The sequence below is a fragment of the Galeopterus variegatus genome, unplaced genomic scaffold, assembly GCF_000696425.1.
Source record: "Galeopterus variegatus unplaced genomic scaffold, G_variegatus-3.0.2 Scaffold4896, whole genome shotgun sequence".
NCBI lineage: Eukaryota > Metazoa > Chordata > Mammalia > Dermoptera > Cynocephalidae > Galeopterus > Galeopterus variegatus.
The window spans coordinates 112,384-135,898 of NW_007731007.1; the positions used below are offsets into that span (position 1 = coordinate 112,384).

The following is a 23,515-nucleotide window of genomic DNA, read 5'->3' on the forward strand; positions in this document are numbered from 1 at the left end:
GTTTCTCCATGTCAGCAATAAGGCTGTTTCACTATGTCATTCCTGTGTTCACTGGAGCAGCACTTCTATTTTCCTTCAAGAACTTTTCCTTTGTATTCACTGCTTGGCTCACTATTTGGCACAAGAGGCCTCGCTTTGGGCCTGTCTCGGTTTTTGACACTCCTTCCTCACTAATCTTCATCATTTCTAGCTTTTGATTAAAAGTGAAAGACATGAGACTCTTCCTTTCACTTGATCACTTGCAGGGTTATTAATTGGCCCAATTTCAATATTGTTGTGTCTCAGGAAATAGGGTACCCAAGGAGAGAGATGGGGAACTGCCAATCGGTGAAGATTCAGAACATACACCACATTTATTGATTAAGTTCGCCATCTTATATGGGTAGGGTTTGTGGAGCCCCAAAACAATTACAATAGTAACATCAAAGATCACTGATCACAGGTTACCATAACAGATATACTGATAATGAAAATGTCTGAAATATTGCAGGAGTTAGCAAAATGAGACACAGAGAAAAAAGTGAGCACATGCTGTTAGAAAATGGAGCTGATAGATCTGCCTGACACGGGGCTGCCACAAACCTTCAATTCGTAAAGAAAACACAGTATTCGTGAAGCACCATAGAGTGAAGTGCAGTGAAATGAGGTATGCCTGTATACATGTTTAAATGATCATATATAACAATGTAAATAATGACATTTGGGTGGGGAGAAGATTGAGAAACGGCTAAATAACCACGGATGCAAATACCCAAAATATTATTTTAAGGTGGGGAATAGCGAATTGTTCATATTTGTAAAGCAGGAAATGAAAACATGAAAATTAAAACAATCTGAACAAAATGAAATATGTAGACTGTGTCAGGAGCAGCTTATGAAAGAATCTGTGATGACTAAACAGATTTCCGGGAGAGACTTTCTGCCTGATCATTTTGTAGGCAAGAAAAGATAAATGTGGAGGGGGTCGCTGCGGGGTTAGCCTGCCCAGCATTTACTAACCCCTGCTTCTGAGAATAGCTTCTGGATTTTCCTTTGGGGGGACCACCATGCTCCACCCACACCACGGCTCAGAAGGGAACCCAGAGACCCTCCTGTGGCCAATCAGCATCTTCTGTCCCTTTGGCCACAGTGACTGCACTCAAGCTAGAGCCAAGAAAACCAAACCTGGAACTTCTGTGGAACTCCTGAGAGGAGAAGCTGCTTGTGCTGTGTTGGCTAAGTAAGTAGCCTGTAAACCCAGAGCTGGGGGTGGCCATCTCCCACCACACGGTTTCCTTGCTTAAGAGTGAAGCCAGCCCGAGGGATACAGCCAAGACAGAGCCCGCATTCTCATGAACCTTTGAAACCTGAGTTCACAGCTGAACTCTTCAGTGAGGGAACCCCTAACTCCCTCCAGCCCTTTTTTTTGCTAAGGCAGTTTGATTTGGTTTTTTTTTCTGGCACTTGCAACTGAAGGGATCGTAACACCATAGTAACTTTTCATAGGTGCTTCAGTCATGTTCCCATGTGAAGAGGGGCCCTTTGACATTACTGAGAAAACCCTCAGATCTATTGATTTAATACAATATTGCAAGCTAAGCAATATTCTTTAGTGATTTTCTAGTCAGTTGTATTGATTTGAGCCCATACCATGCAAACATTTTTCAAAGTTATAAAATTCAAAGTTATTTCGATATATCAAATGAAAGATAGGTACAGAAATCTCTGCTAAGTGAAGCAAATCTAAAAAAAATTGCAAAACAACACTCAGGTTATGGGAAACATCCAGTGACACTAGTTTTGGGGACAGGACAAACGTCTGTGGTCCACGTGGTCTGTGTGAACGTGCATCGAGTCTGGAGCATGCATGCTTTATCTAACCCCCAGCACCACGCATGTGGCTCTAGAGTAATAACATGGCTGTAGTGGAGTTCTACTACAGGAGGGGAGGACAGGGGGAGGAGATCCCTGTTAAAATACTGCGTGGAGGCAGGAAGAGGAAGCCATTCTCAGTGGAGGAAAGATGGAGACCAAAATAACTCACTTGGGTGCATAAGGATCGAAAATAACATCGAAGTCCTCATCCAGCTCCACAGGACTTCTTGGTGTATTACAATCCACGCTGCGGTAAAACTTGGCAAAAGTTTCATCATCATCCAATTTCATCACCTCTTTTACAGATTTACCAGTCACAGTGAGTACTGTTTCCTGCATCCCACCAGCTATCAACAAACGAGCAAATAAACAGCAGAAGAGTTTTATAAACACAATTATTCCAACTATGCCTCACAATATTTTTACACATTATTTTCCCCCCTAAGTTCCAGGAGTGGAGAAAGATGGTAGTGGTGTGCAGTGTTCTCTGGTTGCCTCCTTGGCCCTTACTTGACTTCTCACATAAGGATGTCCTCCCACCTGAACAAGCCTTGCACAGTAAAAGGGCAAGAGAGAGGAGGCTGACCTTGCTACACACAGCCCATGAGGCATTTCTCAAGCTGTGCCTGCTTCTACTACAGGGAGATCTAGTCTCAGCCTCATTCTACATCAGGGGTCAGCAAGCTTTTTCTGCTAAAGGCCAGGTAGTAAATATTTTAGGCTTTGCATGGGTGGGGGGCATATGGCAGTGTTGTGACTACTTGGTTCGGCTGTTGTGGTGTAAAAGTGACCACTGAGAAGATTTACAATGGGCATGGCTGTGTCTCAATAAAACTTTATTTATAAAAACAGGTGGAGCACTGGCATTGGCCACGGCCATCATTTTTTGCTGACCCATGGGCTCGACCACTGTTATAAGTATGTAATAAACTTTTGATTGTTTACTTTCCTTGCCTACCCAGTTTAATTATTGTATTACATTTTTATATGTCTGGTTTATGGTGGTTGTACTATTTTCAACATTTTAAAGGTCACTGTCAATAAGAGAAACTCCCAGTGCCTAGTATTTTGTAAGTTTCAAGTACTGAATGTTTTTATCAAGAGATAAAAGGCTATTTCTGCATATTATTATTTTATTTTGCATACTTAATTGACTTTTGTATTGGAATATTTATTTCAACATTTGCTTACCAGAATTTTCTTTTAGAAATCACTTTTACCTTTTTAGAAATTGACACATACAATTTATAGTTCACAAGGCCCAAGACCATGTTGGTTTTGCATACATATAATAATCTGCTTTCAGGGTTAAGTACAAAATCACTGAGTTTACAATTCTGATTGGATGACATCCCAAGGGTTTAGATTGAGGAACACAGTATTATTGGGAGTCTCCAATTTAGTACATTATCAAGTAAATCAGAGCTTCATAATCCAATCGGTCTTGATCAAAACTTCATTTTTTGAAAGATAACAACAGAGCTAATGCTTTTGATATGAATTAGCAAAGCCATAATAGAAAGAAGATAATTTAGCTGAGGAGAAAAAGCAATCAGAATTGGGATTTAGAGATTCTGAGAGAGCAGCAGGATTTTTTAGGTTTTCTTAGCTACTCATTGAAAACACAAATCAGTGTACTACAACAATGTAAACCAAAGCTTCTCTTCTGGTTTCTGGTACGTACCTTTGTTATTCAGCCTTCTGAGAAAGGTTTCCAGTCTGTCCAACTTCAGGTCCGATTCTAACTGCATATCTGGTCTGGCTTCAATATCTAAGCAAGTAGAAACCATCGGTGAGAGAACGTCACTAAGGTCTCTTCTGACTGGAAGCTCATTGGTGTACTGAGTACCTTGGGGACTTACCTTCTTGGGGTTTGGAAACTGGTGTAGTGCCCCTTGTTTTACTGCAAATGGGGGATGCTACTGGAGTTATGGCAGTGGGTGATGCCAAACCTGAGAATAAACAAAGGAGCTATTCAGCATCTCAGTATCACTTCTGGAAATTTCCAGGACTTTGATGGATCTCCATTAGTCCTAGTGTAGAATGTACAAGTTATGAGAATTTACACAGGTGCACGCATGTGCACATACATGGCAGGCACCATGACTATGTGGGACAACTGAAAACGTAGATAGGATTTTGCTGTCTTTAAGGACTATAGTAGCTGACAAGCTGATATTCCAACATGAACAATGAAGACACGGAAAACACATCTGTGACATGCAAACAGAATAAGGGGTTGGACATGCAATCAGAATATGCTTGAACGAATGGGCGTGTGAGTTGTGAAGGCCCTTTGGGAGTGGTGGGGGCAGGTGAGGAACAGGTCTATTTGTACCATCGCCCACAGAGGACGTCGAGAAGAAAGCTAGCAAACAAGTGCCCCCAGCTCTCGAGTCTTCCTCCAGGCTGAGACGAGGTGGGGACAATCTGGCTTTGGGAGCATTACACAGGCAATGACCCAAGGAATGCTAACCTTTCATTAGAAAGACACAGAAGAGTACACATTTAAACTGACTTGTGATTGGTAGAGGGTCATTTTTGTCTGAGATGTGGCTGGAAACTGGAGATAGGCTTTCTTAAAAATAAATATATCTACTGAAAAGCAGGGTAAAAAATCTTTAAAAGGGCAAATAGTAAGGGACAATGAAAGGGAAAGAAAGGAATTCTGGTATAGAGAAGGTATTTGGTTGGAACAAGAAAACTCAATGAAGAGGAAGATGAGATTTTTTCCTACCTAAGTGGAAGTGATTGGAAAGGCAACTAATTAGTGCAGTTACAAAGAAAAAATGAGATGTTAATGTTGTTTGTATTCACTTGTAATAAGATGTGAAATCCTTAGCTGACATTGCAACTTTAAGCATCCCTCCAAGAACAACATCTGGAGAATATGTAAATCACTATCACTTACAAGGAAAAATAAAGGAATGAATTACTCTGCTCCTTCCTCCTGTGAGTTGGAAAGGTAAGAAATATAGCATAAAAAAGTTAAGGAAAAATACCAACAAGTGGTTTAACACTTACGTCATAGGTAATATTCTAGAAGTACTTCTCAACGTGACATATATTTGTTTGATGATGTCAATAAAATTTTTAAAATGTTTCGGTTACCAGATATGCAATGAGTTTATATCAGTGAAAAAGTAAACTTTTTTGAAAGATAATAAAGATTTTAAATTTTGATATCACAGCATGTGGCAGTAAATGATTCTAAAAGGATGCTTAAGAGACCTCAGAAGACTTCATTAGCACAGAGTTTGTTAACTCTGAAGCTAACAGACAGGACTGACTCAGAGGGCAGATTGCTACAGCAACCAGCAAATCTGTCCCTTTATGCTCCGGGCCACCATGGCTCCCTGCGCTGCGCATTCAGGCTGTAGTATGCACAAGGGCTCCAAGGGGTAGGACATCTCTTTCCCAACTAATGATAAGGACAGTTACATAGTGGCACAGGGCATGTAGATTTCAATTACAAAATGTTAAAACAAAGCCCTCCCCTGTACCTTTTTTCAATGAACTCTAGATGCAATCATCAGTCACCTACTCTCTTTAGGAACACTTGCACATCTCTCTTATTCAAAGACATACTTTGAGTACTTCTCTTTCTTTCTTTCTTTTTTATTTACTTTTCTGAAATTCAGTTTTTAATTAATTTATTTGTTGTTGGAACACAGTTGATTGTACATATCTGTAGGGGTACAACATTGAATATCAATACCTGTGTGCAACGTGTGATGCTCAAATCAAGATAATTAGTATATTCTTCACTATACAATGTAATTGACTTTTGGGGCCCTTTACTAATATCTCTCTTTCCTCCCTCCCAAGAGAATCCTAGAATACCACAGAAACCTTGTGGAGTGCTGATTGTTAAATAAAATCTAGGAATATCAAAAGGGAAGAAAGTCCTAAGGAAGTTAGGGGAGAATAGAGCCTTCTGGAGTGAGAGAATGCACATCAGGTCCAGCGGGCCCCCTGGCAACTTGCTGATAGGTGGTCACTAACTCCTAGCTGCCCAGTGGTGCCATCACAACCCACCAGACAGGAAGACTCTGTGGCTGTTGTGGAGGGAATATTGTATCCTGCAGTGAATGTAGATTGGATGCCATATCACTGTGAATCAAAAAGAGCTGACGACTCAAGTGAAACGTGTAATACAGTAGGTGGTAACAATATTAGGAAAATAGAATATAGTTTTTTCGTTAGATTAAAAATACAAGAAAATTCTTTCCTGAGCATGCCATACAGCACCTGTTAAAGAAAGATCTCCAATTTGTTTAGAAAAATGTGAAAGCAAACTCATCCACTGAGGAATAGGAGTTATTTGTTCTCCACACCTGCATAAGAGCAAATCTACTATCTCTGATATAAATGTGGACGAGGGCACTGGTATTTGGTAGTAAGGACCCACTTACAAATAAATTATGAATTTTAAGATGGGAGAGGGAAAAAGAAACCAAAGCGAAAAGTCATCAGTATAAAAGTCTGGGCTAGATGTTGGAAGACATGAGCTGTGGTTCAAGTTCTCGGCTCCAGTTCTACTTAGCACATCTGTGCCCAAGGGTCTGCTTTTGTTAACACAGGGAGGTGGCACTTGTTAAAGTAGCTTAAACATGATTACACAAGTCTGTGATTTGATGAAGAAAATTGTCAAATGTTACCTCACCCTGTGAGAGTAAATTATCTTCTGTTATTCTTTGACAATTCCAAGATTAGGTAAGAATCAATTTGTTGGAAAAGATTCTTCTGCTAAGATTTGCTCTTCATCACAGTTCAGGGATTCCCTCTCTTTCCTTTTGCAAACATTAATTACGTGCTACAGTGACTTAGGTATAACTCATAAGAGTGAGGACACCTAAACGTTTTGAGAAAAAGAAAAGCTAAACCTATAAAGTTGATGGCAATATGTCAGGACTAAGTGAATGTGAAAACTTTTACTGCTAAGTTAGGAAATTTGCTTTTAAACAACAGCTTAGAAATAAATGAAGGCATGTACATATAGGTGACAAAGGGATCCCAAATTTTAAGCATTTCCTACAGGACATAAAACAAAGCTCTCAAACACCTCCATGGAGGCTCAAAGCTCTGTAGTTACTTTACTAACCAGGTGGTATGTCAGTCAATTCCAGAAATCTTTGGATACAGGCTTCAAATCAGTTCTAAGAGCTCAGCTGCAGAGAAATGACCTTCTGCAGGGGAATCTAATTTCCTTGGAATTGGACACATCTGTAGATGTCTATTATATGTGGAAACTGGTCTGTATAAGCCAGAGAAATCTGGTTTGATGAAAAGGGACCTAAGAACTTAAAGGGAGAGGAGATAAACTTCTTCATTGCAAAAGGCTTATTTGGGGTAACTGGTTGCCTGGTCACAGGAAAACAGAAACAGTTTAAAAGTAACTATGACAGTACCATGCTGTTTTTGCTACTATAGATTTGTAATATAGTTTGAAGTCAGTAAGTGTAACGCCTCCAGCTTTACTTTTTTTTTGCTCAGGATTGCTTTGGCTATTTGGGGTCTCTTGTTGTTCCATATGAATGTTAAGGAAATTGTGGTATATATACACAATGGAATACTACTCAGCCATAAAAAGGAATGAAATTCTGCTATTTTCAGCAACATGGATAAGCCTGGAGAAAATTATTCTAAGTGAAACAACCCAGGTACAGAAAGAGAAATACCCCATGTTCTACTCATAACTGGGAGCTGAATCCATAAATAAACAAATGAACAATAAAGAGAGATAGAAGGAAAGAAAGAAACAACAATCACAGCAATACATTGAACTTTTAGAAAACTAGAGGTGGAAAAGGGGAGGGGCGGGGGGAGAGGGGCTAATGAGGAATTGGTCAATGGACACAAAGAATGATTGTGTATTGTAATGATGAGTAAGCTAATTATATTCATCTAACCACCACACACTGAACACAATTATTGCAAATCAACATTGTACCCCACATGTATGTATAATAAAATAAATAAATTTTATGAATAAATAAGTACTTAAAAATACTATGAGAAAAAACCAAGATTTGTTACCAGATTTTCAATTGCTTTTGAAACATACAACTGCACTCAGTTTCCAAATGGGTAAGTTTTGAAGTTGTGACAACCTGAATTATGCTTGTTACACTGAAGATGACACTAATTGACTATTTATGAAGAAAAAGTATTCAGCAGGAATATCTCACATAACCTACCCCAAAACCATTTATACAACATTGGTACATGTAAAAATTTTAAAAAGACCATGGCTTATCTTTTTAAAACTGAGCTGTCACATACCACATTAATTCCATGGGTGAGCGTGCTTGTGTGGACGTGCACACGCACACACACACATGCACATGCACACACACGTGCGCACACGCGCACACACACGCACACACGTGCGCACACACGCACACACGCGCGCACACACGCACACACATGCACACACACATGCGCACACACGCACACACACATGCGCACACACACATGCACACACGCACACACATGCACACACACGCACTCTCTCTGACCTTTCTTCACCATCCTGCCAGCCACAGTAAACTGGGTGGAGTCATTGGCTGCTCCTCTGCCTTTGGTCTTCCAGGCGTCTTCTCTCACAGTAATGAGCTGTTTCCTCTCCTCAATGGTCATTTGGCTCTCTCGACTTTCTGTGACCCGCTGTTTACAAAATGTACAAAAGAACAAATAGGAGTGAGAAATAATAGAGGTACGAATTTTAGCTTGTAGCCAGCAAACAAAGAGTAGTAATACATTGTGCGAAGATGCTCAAAAATATTCTGTCTGAAATGGGTTTGGCTTCCTGTGTCCAGGTTGAGTTACAGATCTCCACAAACACCACTACAACTTTAGGTTAAAACTTTGGTTCTTTCACTTGTTCATGTGGAACACTAGCATACCAAAGCGATCCTTTGTAAAAATAAGCAAATTAAAATAGAGATTGTCTTCATGCCGTGGACTTTACAGGGTTTTCAAGTTGCTCAGTTTTACCCATCTAGGTAACTCAGTTAATTGGGAGTTTTATCTATATATGCCCACAAAGAACATGATCAATCTAGAAAACTTTATCCGTGTAAGCTCATGAGGACCACGGTCAATTACAAATTAGTGAAAGCCGATGAGGAATGAGATCTACTATGAAGGTTTTAGAACTCGGCATGCTTTTTTCCTACAGCAATGATGTTATATGGGCATTTAGGCCACCAGGCCAGCCCCTGGAAGTGACTTTAAGCCATAACATATCTGACATTGAGGATGAATTGTACTATAGACGTAACCTATATATAATGACATTTCTACTTGATACTTTGAAAAGTTTCTAATTGGGGTTCTGTAGATACCTGCCTCTTCAATTTCTAAGCCACTGGTGACATTCCTTTGGCCTGTGGTTGGGGATGGAGTAGATAGTAAAGGGAAGAAGCTAGAGGGGACAAGAGGGGACCAGAAAAGGGAGAGGAGCTCAGGATGGGACTGGACAGGGTGAGGGGGCTGAGGTGGGAGGAAGAGGGGCAGGAACAGAGGCAGAGGACAGGGCTCAAGGCCGTCAGGGCGAGCCAAGAGGAACAGCAGATGGCAGTCGCGAGGCCATACCAGGTGGGGTCCTCAAACGTCGGCAGGGTGGAGTGGGCTTTCCTCCTCCTTCATGCATCCCTCCTTGTGCTACAAAACCCCTCTCTACGGCAGGGCATGGGGCAGGGTAAGAAGGAGGGTCAGAGAACCAGGTGCCGTGGAGCTAATGCTGAGGAAGGAAGGCAGAAAAGCATCCCCCGCAGAGCAGAAGGAGCTTCCCCCGGCTGTCCTCCTGGAGGTCTTTCCCATGAAAGGGGCTCTGGAAACCAACTGGCGATGCCTCCTGCATCTGCCCTTTGGCTTTTGCCTGAGCATCTTCTTAGACCTGAGGAGGGCTGGCCGGTTAGCACAGTTGGTGAGAGCACAGCCTTTTAACACCAAGGTCACAGGTTCAGGTCCCTGTACTGGTCAGCCACCAAAAAACCCAAAGACCTGAGGAATGCCATTTTTGCTGGGGCATTTGCTTTCAAACTACAAATGACACTCCCTAACTGCTGCTGGCCATTTCTCCAGCATCTCTTCCTTCGTAAGGTGTTTCCCTTGGACAAGCAGTCAAGCTAGATCAAAGTGATCACGAGGCCTTCCATGGACACAATGGGAGGACTAGTTGAGCCCTGAGGGGAGGTACATCCTAGGGGCTCAGGGATTCTCTTCCTCAACTTTCCATCCCACTATGGCAAATTAGCTTTCCTCCCTGACCAACAGGAAATAGGGCAGGAAGAGAGCAGAGATTAGCACAGTTCATTTTCTTAATGCCCTGAAATGATGGAGGGTAACCAAGGAAAGGGGACTTCCTCCCTCCCTGCAGCATAAAACCGGGTTTGCATTGGTAAAATTTGGTCTAAGCCATGACCATGGGCTTCCCATCGTCTAATTTATGAATCTTCTTTTTACAGCGTTCATTCCTTTTACAGAGCCATCATAGCCAGAAGTGATTTTGAGACCCTTGAGAAGTTAAATTAGTTAAACACCTTTCCCTAAAGAGATATGACAACTAAGTGCAATGCGTGATCCTGGCTTGGATCCCAGATGGGGTGGGGGCCAAAAAGGACATTACTGGGGAAAACCGACATAATCTGAATAAGGATGTAAATTAGATAAACATTGTGTCAATGCTAGATTCCTCATCCTGATCACTGTACTGTGGTTATGGAAGAAAATATCTTTGACTTAGGAGCATGATGTCTCCAAACTATTTACACATGGTTGGGGAAGGTAAAATATGTATGTGTGTGTTTATATATATGAGATGGGGGAGAGAAATCAGGTCAGGGTGGAAGAAAGAAGAGGGAGAGGGATGGGGGAAAGGAGCAAATGTCAGCAGTTGGTGGATCTGATAAAGGGTATACGAGAGTGCCCGTCTATTATGGAAACTTTTCTCTTAAGTTTTAAATTTTTTCAAAATAAAAAGTTGCCAAAAGTTTTTTAAAAAAACCTTTTCCTTAACTTTCCCCCTTATGATTGGTAAGATGACTCTAATTCCATGTAACTCTCTAAATCACGTAGTCTATTAAACAAACTATGAGGTTGACTTGCCAGGGAGACCTCATCCAAATTCAAGAATCAGAGGAAGTTTTCTTTGAAAATGAAGTTTCAGGAGTGAACTCTAATCAAAGCAATATGGCACTTGGCATGAAATATTTCCAAAGAACATATAAAGTGCCAAGAAAGTTGGCTTCTCCAAAGGTCCAGACATCAAAAGTTGTGTGTGAACTCACTAACCCATCTCCAAAGTCCAGGGTGGGGTAGAGTGTGTGGTTAATGACTCAGAAAAGTGGTATCCGTGAATCAACAATTTCATTTCCCAAAGCACTCGGATTCCCCTAGAGCTCCTTTGTGAACACGATGGATAGAAGGCCTGGGATGATACAACCGTTTTAGAATTTAAAGCTTCCATTCCTTTGCCAGATCTAGGTCAAGAAGGAATATTTTTTTACTCCACCTTAAATGATAATATTCAACATAAAAGTTTTGTTTCCCTAGAAATTTCTACTTAACTTTGCTACATAGTAGGGTTGGTTTACGGCCCCCTAATTCCTTCTATCTGACCTTATATGGCTCTATAAGGGTGTAAGGAATATACAATTTGTTCACTAAAGAATCTAACAAAGTTTACCACAAGTTATTATATTTTAGAACTCAAAATATGAAAATAAATTAAGTGGATTTCTTTGTCTGCTTGCTTCTTTACAGCTTAAAACTTCATTGCTGTCTTGTTATTTATCCCCTTCTAAGTCTTTCTTTCCCCATTTAGAGAAGAACATAATAGGTATCATAATAAGATTGTGTCATTTTCCAGGTTTAGCTGATAGATGTTTAGGACTGACTGGCATAGTAAGAGAGAGCTGGGGCAGAATAGATTGGAAGCCCTACCTCGACTATCCTCTCCACTCTTTCACATATCGATCCCAGGAATGTGGTAGGGAGAGGTGGAGAGAGAGGGTGGGAAAGGGAACGGAGTGTGTGAGAGTGTGTGCGCGTGTGCTGTGTGTGTGTGTAGAAGGTGGAAAAATAAGTGGGAGGAAAGGATGGTCTTTTCTTAGGGATGGACAGAGACTTTGCAGGATACAGCTTGAATCTACGGAAAGGATCAATGAACAAGAATGTTTTCAAGTTACATATTGTGGCTAATGGGTTTGCCTCTCTCTATACACCTACTGAGAAATCACTGCAAATCTCACTGAATGTTCCTGACACAGGGATGTGATACAGCAAGAGAGCAGAACCACCCTGTACTATTAGGATTAGGGAAGATTTAAGGGTAGAAATTCTTCCAAAACTGGAAAGCTTCACGGAAAGAAACTATTGTGAACTGACGTTTAAGTGTTTATCTCCTCCACATTTAGTTAAGCTAAACCATACGAAGAAATTATAAGAGCACGTGGTAAATAACAGAAATAAGGTTGTGAAAAAATGGTACTTCTCAGTTTTCAAAAATGCTAGCATCGTTTAGAATTCTGTTCACTGTTAAGGAAATTTAAGGAGTGCCCTTCCTTAAGAGAGATTTCAGCCCATCATCGCTGCATGCAGCCTCAAGTGGCCTGAAAAAAAAAAATGGAAAAAAGATCACAGGTCTAGGCTTAGACCTCAAAGTTACTGTAATCCAGCCTTGTCACCATCTACCAACTCCTGAGATAAAAGGAGGGGAATAAAGCAAAATTTCATTCTGGTACAGCCCAGAGGCAGATGAGGAAGAAATGACTGTGTGTTGAAACCTGATGCGGAGACAAACAGTCCATTTAGACAGAGCTTGCATGCTGTTTAAGTGCTCTATTTTCTTCTCTGAACCTTTGTGTTACTGAATATTAAGACAGCAGCACTGCTGAAGGGAGAAAATGGAACGACCTTGACCTCTGAGAACACTGATGAGCTAGTGCTCCATAACCAGTATATAAAATATTTATATTTATCTGGGAAAATCGTGAAGAAGTTAAAATGTAGAATTTTTTTTTCCTTTTTGTCTTTTTTCGTGACCAGCAACGGGATCGCAACCCTCGGTGTCGCGCCCGCACCGCGCTCAACCAGTGAGCGGGAACCGGTCTCTATATGGGATCCGAACCCTCGGCGGGAGCGCCACCGTGCTCCCAAGCACCGCACTCTACCGAGTGCGCCACCGGGCCGGCCCAAAAATGTAGAATTTTTTGAAATTTTAATTTTGAAGTTATAAAACATAAACTGCCTTTGGTAACTGTTATTTTTCTTTGAATTTAAAAACATGTAGAGAGGTAGTCCATGTTCATAGATAGGAAGGTTCGATATTGCCAAGATGTCAGTTCTTCCCAACTTGATCTATAAATTCAATGCAATCCCAATCAGAATCCCAGCAGATATTTTGTGAATATTGACAAACTGATCCTAATGTTGATATGGAGAAGCAAAAGACCCAGAATAGCCAGCACAGTATTGAAGGAGGACAAAGTTGGAAGACTTACACTACCCAACTTCAAGATTTTCTATAAAGCTATAGTAATCCAAATGGTGTGGTACTGGCAAAAGAATAGACAAACAGATCAGAGAAAGAGAACAGCGAGCCCAGAAATAGACCCCCATAAATATGACCACCTGATCTCTGACGAAGAAGCAAAGGCAACACAGTGGGGAACGGATAGTCTTTTCAACAAATAGTGCTGGGATAACTGGACACCCACATGCTAAAAACAAAAGAACATAGACACAGACCTTATACCATTCACAAAAATTAATTCCAAATGGATCACACAGACCTAAATGTAAAAATCAATACTACAAAACTCCTGGAAGGTAACATGAGAAAATCTAGATAACCTCAGGTTTGGTGGTTACTTTTTAGGTATGACACCAAAGACACAATTCATGAAAGAAATAATTGAGAAGCTGAACTTCACTGAAATTAAAAACTTCTGTTCTGTGAAAGACAATATAAAAAGAACAAGAAGACAAACCACAGAATGGGAGAAAATATTTAGAAAAGACATATCTGATAAAGGACCGCTATCCAAAATATACAATGAACTCTGAAAACTCAAAAATAAGAAAAAACCCCCACCAGATTAACAAATGGGCAAAACATCTAAACAGATACTCATCAAAGAAGATGAAATAAGCACATGAAAATATACTCAACCTTATTATATGTCATTAGGGATTTGCAAATTAAAACAACGAGATGCCCCTACGTATCTATTAGCATGGTGAAAATCCAAAACACTGATAACACCAAATGCTGACAAAGATATGGAACAACAGAAACACTCATTTATTGCTGCTGGGAATGCAAAATGGTTCGGCTACTTTGAAAGACAGATTGGAGGTTTCTCACAAAACTAAAAATACTCTTACCATATGATCCAGCAAATGAGTTGAAAACTTAGGTCCAAACAAAAACCTGCACAAGGATGCTTATAGCAGCTTTATTCACAATTGCCACAACTTGCAAGCAACTAAGATGTCCTTTGCTAGGTAAATGGATACGCTAACTGTGGTATATGCAGATAATGGAATATTATCCAGCACTAAAAAGAAATAAGCTACCAAGCCACGAAAAGACTAAGAGGAACCTTAAATGCATGTTAGTAAGTGAAAGAAACCAATCTGAAAAGGCTACATACTGTATGATTAGAATTCTAAGACATTCTGGAAAAGGCAAAGTTATGGAGACAGTAAAAAGATCAGTGGTTGCCAGAGGTTAAGGAGTGAGAATGACGAACAGCAGGAACACAGAGGACATCTAGGGCAGTAAAACTATTCTGTCTGATACTACAATAGTGGATACATATTGTACATCTGTCAAAACCAAGAGACTGTATACCACCAAGAGTGAACCTTAACGTTAACTACGGACTTTGGTGATAATGACGCGTCAGTGTAGGTTCATCGACTGTAACAAATGTACCACTCCAGTGGGGATGTTGACAGTGGGGGAGGCTGCGAGGGGCAGGGGGTATACAGGAACTCATTACACTTTCTGATCGATTTATTTGTGAACCTGAAAGTGCTCTAAAAAATAAATTCTACTAAAAATATATGTACACTTAAAGGCTTCAATAATATATCTTTTCCTTTAAAGCTTAATTTGACTTGTTTAAAAGAAACAACTCATTTCCCCCTTTAGTGATGGAGCAGCAAGTTTGCTCCAGATTTCAGCCTCTTTCTGGGAGTAGGGGGGGACTACTGGCCAGACACGAGCCCAGGCTCTCAGGCCCAGCCTCTCTAACTTCAGAGGAAAGGAAGCAAGGAGAGGGCGAGAAAAGCCACTTCAGGGAGGAAAGTGGCATGTTTCCATTTGTGAAGAGGCAAGATGAAGACAGGAGCACCCGCCAGACACCTCTGCCAACTTCACAGCTGAAATCTGAGCCTCCCGTTCTACAACTGCTGGTCCTAAAGGAGTGGTGCAATGAAGACATCGTCAGTCAGAGGCAACCTCAGAGGTAATGAAGTCCCAGGTAATGAAGTCCTAGGAGGTAGGTGACTGGACAAGGTCCCACAGGTGGGAACCAGGGCATGGATGGGAGCCAGGGACTCAGAGGAAAGGGGATGCTGTCAATTATCAGAGCTATTTGGACACCAGGGGCGTTCCCAGAAGAAAAAACAAGCACTGACAATTGTAGCTTTAAAAATGGTCATGCATTATTCACCCACAAAGTCACTCTGCCCAGGCCAGGTCTCCCCTTGGGTGGGGTTCAGATGGGGTACAGCAAGGATGGAGGGAAAGGGGCAGGGGTCTGTGCTTCTCATTTTAATAGGGCCACTGTGACCAGCTCATGTCAAAGGGCCCCTTCCTTGCTGTGTCTTCCTCCCTGTCCCTTCCACATCCTAAACTGTCTCAACCATATCCTCCTATTCTATTAAGCCAAGCAAGATAACATTGTCACTGAGCTGGAAACAATCTGCTGCATTTCTTGGGCTCCTGACTTCACTTAGGATTTAAGGCTTGCAGACTGAAAGGGGAAAGTTTCCTCTTACCTTTCCAGTTTTATGACTATGAGGTTAATTAATACCATCAGGCCTACCTAAAAGTCTGAGCCAAGGATGCAGTGGGTGTGACTGACCTTAAATACATGAAGAACTGATTAAACACACACACACACACACACTCTCTCTCTCTCTCTCTCTCTCATAGACACACACACACAGAGATTCTTTCTCAGTGAAATGCAGCAAAGGGTTTACTTCCCCAAATGAAACCAAAGTTCTTCCCTTCTGCTCAGAAATTGCAATGAGATTTAATATGTGTAGGCTTTTCCTCACCTGATTAATAGATACAAAAGACAGGTATTTATGGGCAGCAGGTATAGCAGGAGAATAAGTAGTAGCGTATACAGGTTCCTATAGAGCAAAGCAAGAGGATTAGAGGTAAAAAGAGAAGATTTATCAGAGCATGGCAGGTAGGGGTTGGGGGCGGGGGGTGACGAAAACAATGATTTTTCTAACAGAATGTTAATTTACTCATTGCAATTTCAGTTCTCTTTTCAGAAGAGTCCTTCCTGGAATGCTAAACCTAAAATAAATCCACATGAGCACAGCAAATACACCTGAGTCAGTTTTGTGCAGTAATTAAATGAGTTAATGGGAAGATTTCTGCAATTTATGTATGATATTCTGTTACAGAGAGGGGAACCATGACTTTCATTGACAGTTTTAACATTTAACATAAAATATCATCTTCTTTACTTTCAATACATGATTAAAAAATAATTTAAGGAAGCAGGATCAGCTCTCCACTCTGGATAAAGGCTGCATCTTGCCTAGGGATAGGAAAACCAAACGAGGGAGGGCACAAAAGGGAGCCGTCAATGATCAGAATGACACATGGCGAGGTGGCACTCCGGGGACACCTATGTTAGAGTCAGGCTTACCCAAAGCAGATTAGACATGGCATTACCATCTGTAAATCCTCCTTCTTCCTACAGGTTAAAACAAATAGGAAACATTGCAGAGTGTTGGAATAGAAGAGTCCAGTTAGGGCATCACAGTCATTTTTAAGTATTTTGTACCCGGGTTCAATTAGAAACATGCACGTGCTCACACAAGTGGGTAGCAGACATGTCAAGTAAACTCATCCCTCATCACCTGATAGCAGGATGATCATCTTTAATTTCAAGGTCATACCATTAGCCTTTCTCTCCCTTCCAGCCTCATTCTTTAAATTGACTTCATTCTCCCGAATTGTGATTTGGAATTTCAAAGCAGGTCATTAGAATATGAATGTGGCAGATTTACCTTCCTTAAATTTTCATGGACTTGTTCTGGGGATATCATAGATCTTGGCTTGATTCACTGACCCCATAACTACTGAAGCACAGTAGGATAACAAATCCTGATCTGGGATTTGAAATAGAGGGTTTTAATGGCCAACTCTATAAAGGTTTTTATTTCCTGGAAACAGTCTGATATACTGGATAATTATCTTAACATACGCACATGTGAGTCACTGTATATGCATTAATGTTGAACAGGCTGAAATGGGGCTGGAATCTAAAGTAATTATTTGGTGAAAATAAATAACTGCAGTTTGGTTGTAGCAGAGACTCCAGCCAAATCACTTCTTTAAGACTTTGCTTCATTTCATTTCTCTCTCTGATGGAATGAGTTACTCTGGAGGAGACTGTACACAAATCATGCTCACGTGCACACATTCCACGCAGTGTGGCCAAAGCCAAATCTACAAACCAAATGGCTTTACCATCTTTAGAACCAAGTATATATGCTACAGGAAGCAAAAACGTTTAAGTCAGGTTAGCACTGACGTAGATTAATCCAAGGATGGGAGAAATTTAAGAAGGGAAGCAAGGAGGGGTGAGGGTGGAGGGAGGCCGAAAGAGAAAGAGAGAGAGAACCTAAATGATTTTTCATAAGAAATGACAGAGGCAGCTAAGGAAATAATTAGTGCTTAAGCTCCAAATCACTGATCCTGATTTTTGGGGGGTAAAATTGGAAAGCATGGAACTGCTGCTAAGTTTCACATTCTCTAAGACACGACTGATCTTTTAGTACATAAAGGAAAACTCTAACTTAGTTTCCCAAAAATATATTCTTAGGCCAAAAGAATACCTTCTTACCACATGGAATTTAAAGTGAGAGACTGCTGAGAGAGCCTTAAACCCTTTGTCAGAAACAAAGCAGTTATCGATTTTCAAGGCATCCTTTCACATTTTTCTAATATGGCTACTAGAAAATTTGAAAGCTACTTAGTGGTTCACATTATATTTTTAGTGGCCAGCGCTCACTTCCGTGCTGCACGGGTTTTCGTGGGAGTAATGGAGGTGACTCACTGGGTCCCCCCTCTATGTCCTGCCTCTTCTATACCCCACACGCTGGAATTGCTAACTACGCTTACCACACACAAAAGCTTGAGGAGAACAATCTGTAAAATGGCTGGTAATCACGAATATGTGCTGTTAGATAAATTCAGAAATTGTGGTCAGTGATGACCTGAGCATAAAACCAGATCCTTTCTACCTTTGGTGGTGAAGATGGAAGGTTTCAGCACCTGCTGTCCCAAGCACTCTCCCCATCAGCCCGTCTAAGTGTACCCCATGCAACATCCCCTATCTGCACGCATCATGCGGCATGAATGTCTGACCCTCTTCACGGCAATGTTCAGACAGCCAGCACACAGTGGGCATCTGTCACACACTCCTTGGCTGTCAGGGGACTGCCTTATGACAGACCAGGTTTCAGGCACCTCACCTACCACATTTGAGCACTGACATGCACTGCCAGCCCTTGGGAAGGACTAAAGCAGGGGGTTGTCAGAGGCCATCTGAAAACCACTTGACCTCAAGAGAACTTGAGATATCCCAATGTCAGCTACAAAGGCCTAAAATAGATCAGCTTATTTTAACTTCAAAGAGCTTATTGTCTCAGGCCAAAGGGAACCAGGCCACGGAGGAGGAGCAGAAATAGTGAGTTCACTGTTGCTGCAGAATCTGCAGCTTCCATGAGCCCAGAGACAGCATTTCATTCAACCTTGAATCGTGATGAGCCCCAGTGCTTTAGGTCACTGCGTTTTCTGCCCCAAGGGCCACCACAGTAAGCCAGCATCACTTGCCTTCTAAAATCTGAGCCATGTGGTAAGGCCGTTCAGATCTCATCCTCTACTCCAAGCCGTCTGCTTTTCACTGCCTGAGTGTGCTATACACACTCTTCTAAGTGGGTAGCACATTATTTCACTACTCATGATGTATCTTGCTCTGAGACTTTTAGCTTCATTTAAATTTCCCCCTCTGACATGGGGCTGTCAGCTCCTGAAGGGCTGTATATTCTTTGCATCTTCCAAAATGACCACAAGATATCTGGCACTGCTTGGTGCCATGACACATTCGTTGACAGGTTTGCCGAGGTATGGGTTAAAGATATTTTTGAACTAATGATTTCAAAATTCTTTTAAACAAAGTTTGTGGGCAATGGGGATACATTATTTGAGGGACACACTTTTCTTCTACTCCAGGCTCTCATTCTTGAAATCTAAATTTATACCTTTTAATATCTAGTTATACATGAGAACTTTACAAATGGTTGAGAATGAAATGTCCTTAGTTATCATCCTTAATGCCATGTGTGTCCCCCAAAAGAAAATTAAAATAGCTGTCCCAACATAACCTATGAAGACACACAAGTATCATATAAAACAGTGTCATAATTCCTGACTCACAGTTCTATGTGCACATCTCACTTTTACGTAAGTTTCTTACTGCATAAAGGTCACCTTCATAATTTTTCTCTTCCACAGTTGCTTAACTTATTTTAGAACTACAAGGGGTCCAGGAAGTCATCTAGTTGGAAATATCTTTTTCTTTCTTATCTGAAAACTTTTAATCCTAGAAATTGGCTAGTAGACATGTCATGGGTGTGTCATTTTGCTTCCAGCCAGTGAGTGCATTTGCAGTTGTGGGGCCAACCAGCAGGTGAGCTGCCATCAGTTTTGAAAGTGTGCACTCCCTGGTCCAAAGCTGGTCATCTTTACGTTTGTATTTAACAACTCAATAATACTTTTGCACGTGAAATGCTTGCCAGGATTGATCACCATGTATTACTTAGTTTTATTTACACGTGTAACATACATTGCTGCACATTCTCAATAAAAGGCATGCCTACTCATCATAAAACATGCTTCAAATTATGAATTAAATATTCATGGACTACAACTAAGACCTTATTTTCATCCTTAGATTTTAAATCTCTGCACAGGAAATTCAAGCTCATATTTGATACGCAACTTATATTAGCTCCTAGTGGTGAACGTAAAAAGTTTTTCATTGTAAGGGCTTTCATAACATTCTAAAGCCAGACTTCATTGAAGGTCTGAAACTGAAGGAAAAGTACACACTTTAAAATCTAGGCCCTTGCTGGCTGATGAATCATATGTGCATGCTCTTACCAGTTCTATAACATCGCAAGACGTGACCTTTGGGTCAATTTGAGCTGCAATGTGACAGACTTTAAGTGTGTACGCTACAATCAGAAAAGCACTAATGTTTCAGAGCAGGAATTAGTTCAGTTATGCATGCTCGTCTAGCGGATGCGTTTCCACGCGTGATGTTAGTGAGACTGCCTTTTCCTACCAGGGAAAGCGTTACCTTCTTCTTGAGGGACTGTTCCACCTCTTGAATGTACAGGCTGTTGGTGGCAGGTGCTTTGCCGTACTCCTGCTTCCTGTTCAGTCTGTTTTTCCAGTCTTCCTCGCCACTCTTTTTCAACAGTGCCAGCCTAGGAGGAAAGCACGCCAACCGCAAAGTGTTCAAACTCTTACTTGGAAGAGACCCATAATTTAGGTGAGCTAGAAGTCTTTGGCCAATAAATGATCACTGCTACCTAATTTTAGACTTTTTGAGTTTCTTGTATTCTGAGGAATATATGTCTGGAAAAATAACAGTAAATAAATAAATAAATAATAATAATCCTTTCTCAGATGCCCCCCCCCAATTTTATACTTAACTTAAATGCAAACTTGAAATCAGATAAAAGATGCACCCTCATTCCAGTAAAGGAATATCTCTGTTCTTCCCCCCTTGTCCTTGGGTTGAGCAAGGAAAAGAGAAAAGTTAACTGTCCCAGTGGGGGGGGGGGGGGGGGGGGGGGGGGGGGGGGGGGGGGGGGGGGGGGGGGGGGGGGGGGGGGGGGGGGGGGGGGGGGGGGGGGGGGGGGGGGGGGGCTTCTAGCGACCCCTTCTGGTTACTTGATGAAACAACATTAAATGATTAAAATGGTGTAGTAGTTCTTATTTGCAGAAAAAATAGCAGAAATGGGTTTAAAAACATAAAGCTATAAAACACAACCTCTTACTATCATACCTTTCAATAAACGGTAAAACATGATGTTTATGACTTTCCCCCTCTGTATTCTAAGACCTGTTCTTTTTCTACAAACTTGGTCTTTCCAACCTATCTTCTTAATACAGAAACTATTTCCTACAAACCCATTTAAAAAAATTATTACTTCAACTTTCCTCAAGGGAAAGATATATACAAAAAAAGAATCTAATTAAGTGAGAGTGTTACCCAACCTACTTTAGTTCAACTATGTTGTGATTTGATATAAAGCTATTTGGATATTATGACCTCTGAAAGGTTATTTTCACAAACATGAAGCTGTTTCAGCTAATTGTATTATAACAAATGAAGAAGTCTTACACATTTAAGTTGAAAAAACTTGGGAAAGATAAAAGTTAAAAAAGTGGTGATCATTTTAAACTCATTTGATGTTCAAACAACTTAAAGATTAGGGGGAAAAATGCTTGGACTCCTTTCCCTCTCTGTCAAGCCTGATGGGCAAGGTCTTTTCAACATAATTCATGCATAACCCATAAGCAGTGTATTTTTAGGCAGCACATCAGCTCTAGTCCCAGTTTGGCCATTAACTCCATTCAAATACTGTGATTCTCCTCCTTTCCTTATTTGTCATATCAGGAACTGGATTAGATGATCTCTCAGGGCCTGTATGCTGTTTCTTTTTCCTGATTCTATTAAATATTTGAGTTGGAGATGGAATAAAACATACATTCGTCCCTCAGTATCTGTGGGGGATTGGTCCCAGGACCATCCACAGATATCAAAATCCATGGATGCTCAAGTCCCTGATATAAAACAGCATAATATTTGCATATGACCTATGCACATCCTCCTGTACACAGTTGACCCTTGAACAACAGAGGTTATAGGTGTTGACCGCCTGCACAGTTGAAAATCTCTGTATAACTTTTGGCTCTCCAAAAACTTAACTACTAACAGCCTGCGGCTGATTGGAAGGAACATTTACTGACAACAGAAATAGTTGATGAGCACATATTCTGTATGTTATATGTATTACCTACTGTATTCTAACAATAAAGTAAGCTAGAGGAAAAAAAAATGTTATTAAGAAAATCATAAAGAGGGAAAACACATTTACAGTACTATATTGTATTTATCAATACCATGAGTTTATGTTGTCTGTTTGTAAGAAGAATCATCTGTCTGTATTTATTTTTTAAAAAATCCATGTATAAGTAGACTCATACAGTTCAAACCCATGTTGTTCAAGGATCAACTGTACTTTAAATCATCTTGGACTTCCAATCAAGACGACAGAATAGATGGTTCCCAGTGTCACCCTTCCCCATAATCAACCAATTTGCAACTATTAAAAAGCAACAACAGCCATGCCGGAGCCACTAGAGCTCAGGGGAAGAGGAGGAGAGACCTACCGAGTTCATGAAGGCAGGAGAAGCCATGATGAGAGAAAGAACTGCTCTGACCATTTCGAGCCCCAAACACTTCAAGGCTGGCCCTAGTGAGCACACAGAGCAAGAGCTGGCAAAAGCTGCAGCTGTGCCCTTCCTATGAAGTTGCTTGGAGGCTGCAGGGGAGAAGAGGGTCTTGGTGGACCCCAGGCCAGCAAGACCACTGACTGGTTCCCATGGATCCACATATGAACAAAGAGCCACAGACAAATGAAAAAAGGAGCCACTCAGAGGCTGGTGAGTCATCTCAAAGGACCAGTGCATGGCCCATCCCATGGGAAGTGTTTGGAGTGCGGGCGGTGGTGGAGATGGACCACTAGGGGAACACTGGGGCACAGCATGGACAGCTGATCTACCCCCCAATCGGCACAGGCCCACTCAGAGGAGACTGGCCAGGAATATAGAACTTCAGGGGTGGAGTTTGCTGAAAAGACTCAGGCCCAGACCAGAGTTTCCAGACAACCCAGGTGTACTGGACCTCACAAGACCTGGAAGTGATTACAAGATCAACAATTAAAACCTGAGCTACACAAAAAGCCTTCCCCAGGAAATCAGCAGGAAAGCAGCAATTTAGCTCAACCACAGGGCCCAAGTGCTGGTTTCCACAGGAAGCTCCCCCATTTTAGAAGTAAGCAAAGGAAAATAAGTTTCAGTGCAGAGTTTAAGTGGTGGGAATAGCAAATCCAATACAGAACTGAAACAAACAAACAAAAAACTCACAGATCAGAGACAAAGTTCTGATATTAACCAGTAAAAGTCTAACAACACCAAAGAACACCTACAAAACTTAGAAGGACTGGAAACTCCCTAAGCTCCCAAGCTGGGGTGGGGAGAGGGCCAAGGGCCTCAGCCCCCCCCCCCCCCCACCCCCCCCCCCCCCCCCCC

At 41.3% G+C, this 23,515-nt stretch overlaps 1 protein-coding gene across 2 annotated transcripts in view; it reads right to left on the reverse strand.

Annotated features, from left to right (window-relative positions):
• The window catches only part of SVIL (supervillin), an 84,773-nt gene that overhangs the window by 30,766 nt on the left and 30,492 nt on the right, over nucleotides 1-23,515 (reverse strand). For both annotated transcript variants that reach the window (XM_008588562.1, XM_008588563.1), the window contains 5 exons: nucleotides 20,490-20,619; nucleotides 8,376-8,523; nucleotides 3,717-3,806; nucleotides 3,539-3,625; nucleotides 2,024-2,201 (listed from right to left, as the gene is read on the reverse strand). In XM_008588562.1, the coding sequence (XP_008586784.1) occupies nucleotides 2,024-2,201; nucleotides 3,539-3,625; nucleotides 3,717-3,806; nucleotides 8,376-8,523; nucleotides 20,490-20,619 (633 nt within the window). The remainder of the gene's footprint in view (nucleotides 1-2,023; nucleotides 2,202-3,538; nucleotides 3,626-3,716; nucleotides 3,807-8,375; nucleotides 8,524-20,489; nucleotides 20,620-23,515) is intronic.